Source organism: Orycteropus afer, unplaced genomic scaffold, assembly GCF_000298275.1.
Source record: "Orycteropus afer afer isolate SDZICR_OR568_19922 unplaced genomic scaffold, OryAfe1.0 scaffold00113, whole genome shotgun sequence".
Taxonomy (NCBI): domain Eukaryota; kingdom Metazoa; phylum Chordata; class Mammalia; order Tubulidentata; family Orycteropodidae; genus Orycteropus; species Orycteropus afer.
The window spans coordinates 7362313-7364120 of NW_006921700.1; the positions used below are offsets into that span (position 1 = coordinate 7362313).

General features: G+C 43.5%; 1 protein-coding gene across 1 annotated transcript in view; it reads left to right on the forward strand.

Moving 5' to 3' along the window:
• The window catches only part of PSTPIP2 (proline-serine-threonine phosphatase interacting protein 2), a 67210-nt gene that overhangs the window by 59143 nt on the left and 6259 nt on the right, over window positions 1–1808 (forward strand). The window contains exon 9 of the mRNA XM_007943857.1: window positions 992–1071. Within this exon, the coding sequence (XP_007942048.1) occupies window positions 992–1071 (80 nt within the window). The remainder of the gene's footprint in view (window positions 1–991; window positions 1072–1808) is intronic.

A 1808-nucleotide genomic window follows, 5' to 3' on the forward strand; every position in this document is an offset into this window, starting at 1 on the left:
AGTGCTTTAGTATTTTCAATCTTGTCATATGCATGTGAAAGATGGACAATGAATTAAGAAGAATTGATGCGTTTGAATTGTGGTGTTGGCAAAGAATATTGAATATGCCATGGACTGCCAGAAGAACAAACAAATCTGTCTTAGAAAAAGTACTGCTGGGTGGCGAGACTTCACCTCATGTACTTTGGAGAAGCATATGCTTGGTTGTGTTGTTGTCCTCTTTGTTTTCAGCAAGCAAGGTTGTGTCATCTGCACATTGCAGGTTGTTAATGAATCTTCTTCCAATCCTGAAGCCATATTCTTCTTCATATAGTCCAGTTTCTTGAATTATTTGCTTAGCATACAGATTGAATAAGTGTGGTGAAAGGTAGCAGCTGTTTGTACACCTGGTCACCCTGGGACTCTGATTTGCTGGGGACATCTGTGTAAAGCATTAAAAGTATTTCAGTCCTGATAATTCCTACCTGCTCTGAAAGAAATAGTCAAGTTTTAAGGCTTTATCATCATTGAAATCTAAGATCCAAACCAAATGCTTGGAACAGCTTTGAATTCTCAGCATATCTTGTAGGAAACAAGCCTCTGTGACTGTGACCACTTAAGAAATGTCTAAATCTCAAACTAAAGTAACAGCCCCTTTAGGGCCAAAGGCAGTTCTCTGCATCCTCATCTGGTAATTTTCCTGAGAAGCGCTGGGACCTATTGAGGCGGAGTTAGACAACCTCTGGCTGAGGTTCCTGTTACCTTTCACTGCTTCTTCCTTGGAGTACAAGAGTTTCTTGCAAATTGCATGATTGAGTGTTTAAAAAGAAAACAATGCCCCCCCCATCCTTAGTTCACAACGATCTTATGAGGGTGACATGTCATTATGTCTTTCCATGTTGGGAGATACTTGGGGGTTTGAGATTTCCACAACTTTCACGAGTTTCTCTCTTCACCTGAGAGCCAGCCTCATGCCTAGATTCTGAACCCAGGCCCCTCCATTCCATTGCAGATAAAGCCTACCTGCTGCAAGTCAACACGTTGGAGAGGGTCCGAGAAGAATGGCAGAGCGAACACATCAGGGCCTGCGAGGTACCAGAACCGGAAGCTGCTCAGAAAGGGGCAGGTCTTCCTCCTAGACCCTGGGGATCCCCTTTAGTGGCAATGCCCCGCCCCGTTACTATAGTGCCCCAATTCTCATAGCATCAATGAGCTTGAGGACAAACTAGAAACCTGCAGTTTAAGTGGAGGGTGAAAGGAATTGGAGTATTTCCTCAAATCGCATCTTTCTAACCCCCAACCCTCCATCTTGACCTTGCTGTTCAACTCTGTTCAAGGCCTTCACCTAACATTTTCTAGTACAGGCATGAAACAACAGAACCAATTAAGTATTGATTAAGTTTTAAAAGCTTCACCTGTACTTGTTAAGTGCTAGGAAGGCTACAGGTAGCAGCTGAGCAGGCTTTAGCACATTTTTAGTCTCTTTTCACCTTCAACTTCACTACCGCCCCCTTCGTTTTCAGTACAAGACCTTACCCAGAGAAAATAAGAGACATAACCTGGAAGTGTTCTCCTTTCTCTACCCTGTCTATACATGTATCTCCACACCACTGGTTTTCAGAGTGAGATCCCAAGACTAGTGGCATCAGCATTCCCTGGAAGCTTGTCAGAAATGCAAATTCTCAGGCCCTCTCCCAGACCTGTTCAATCAAAAACTCTGGGGGTGGGGCCTAACAGTCTGTTAGGAAAAACCTGGAAGCAGCTCGTCTTCATAAGGTTTAAAAACCTTAAAGCAATATTAGGTACATTTTATGGACACATAGGCAGCA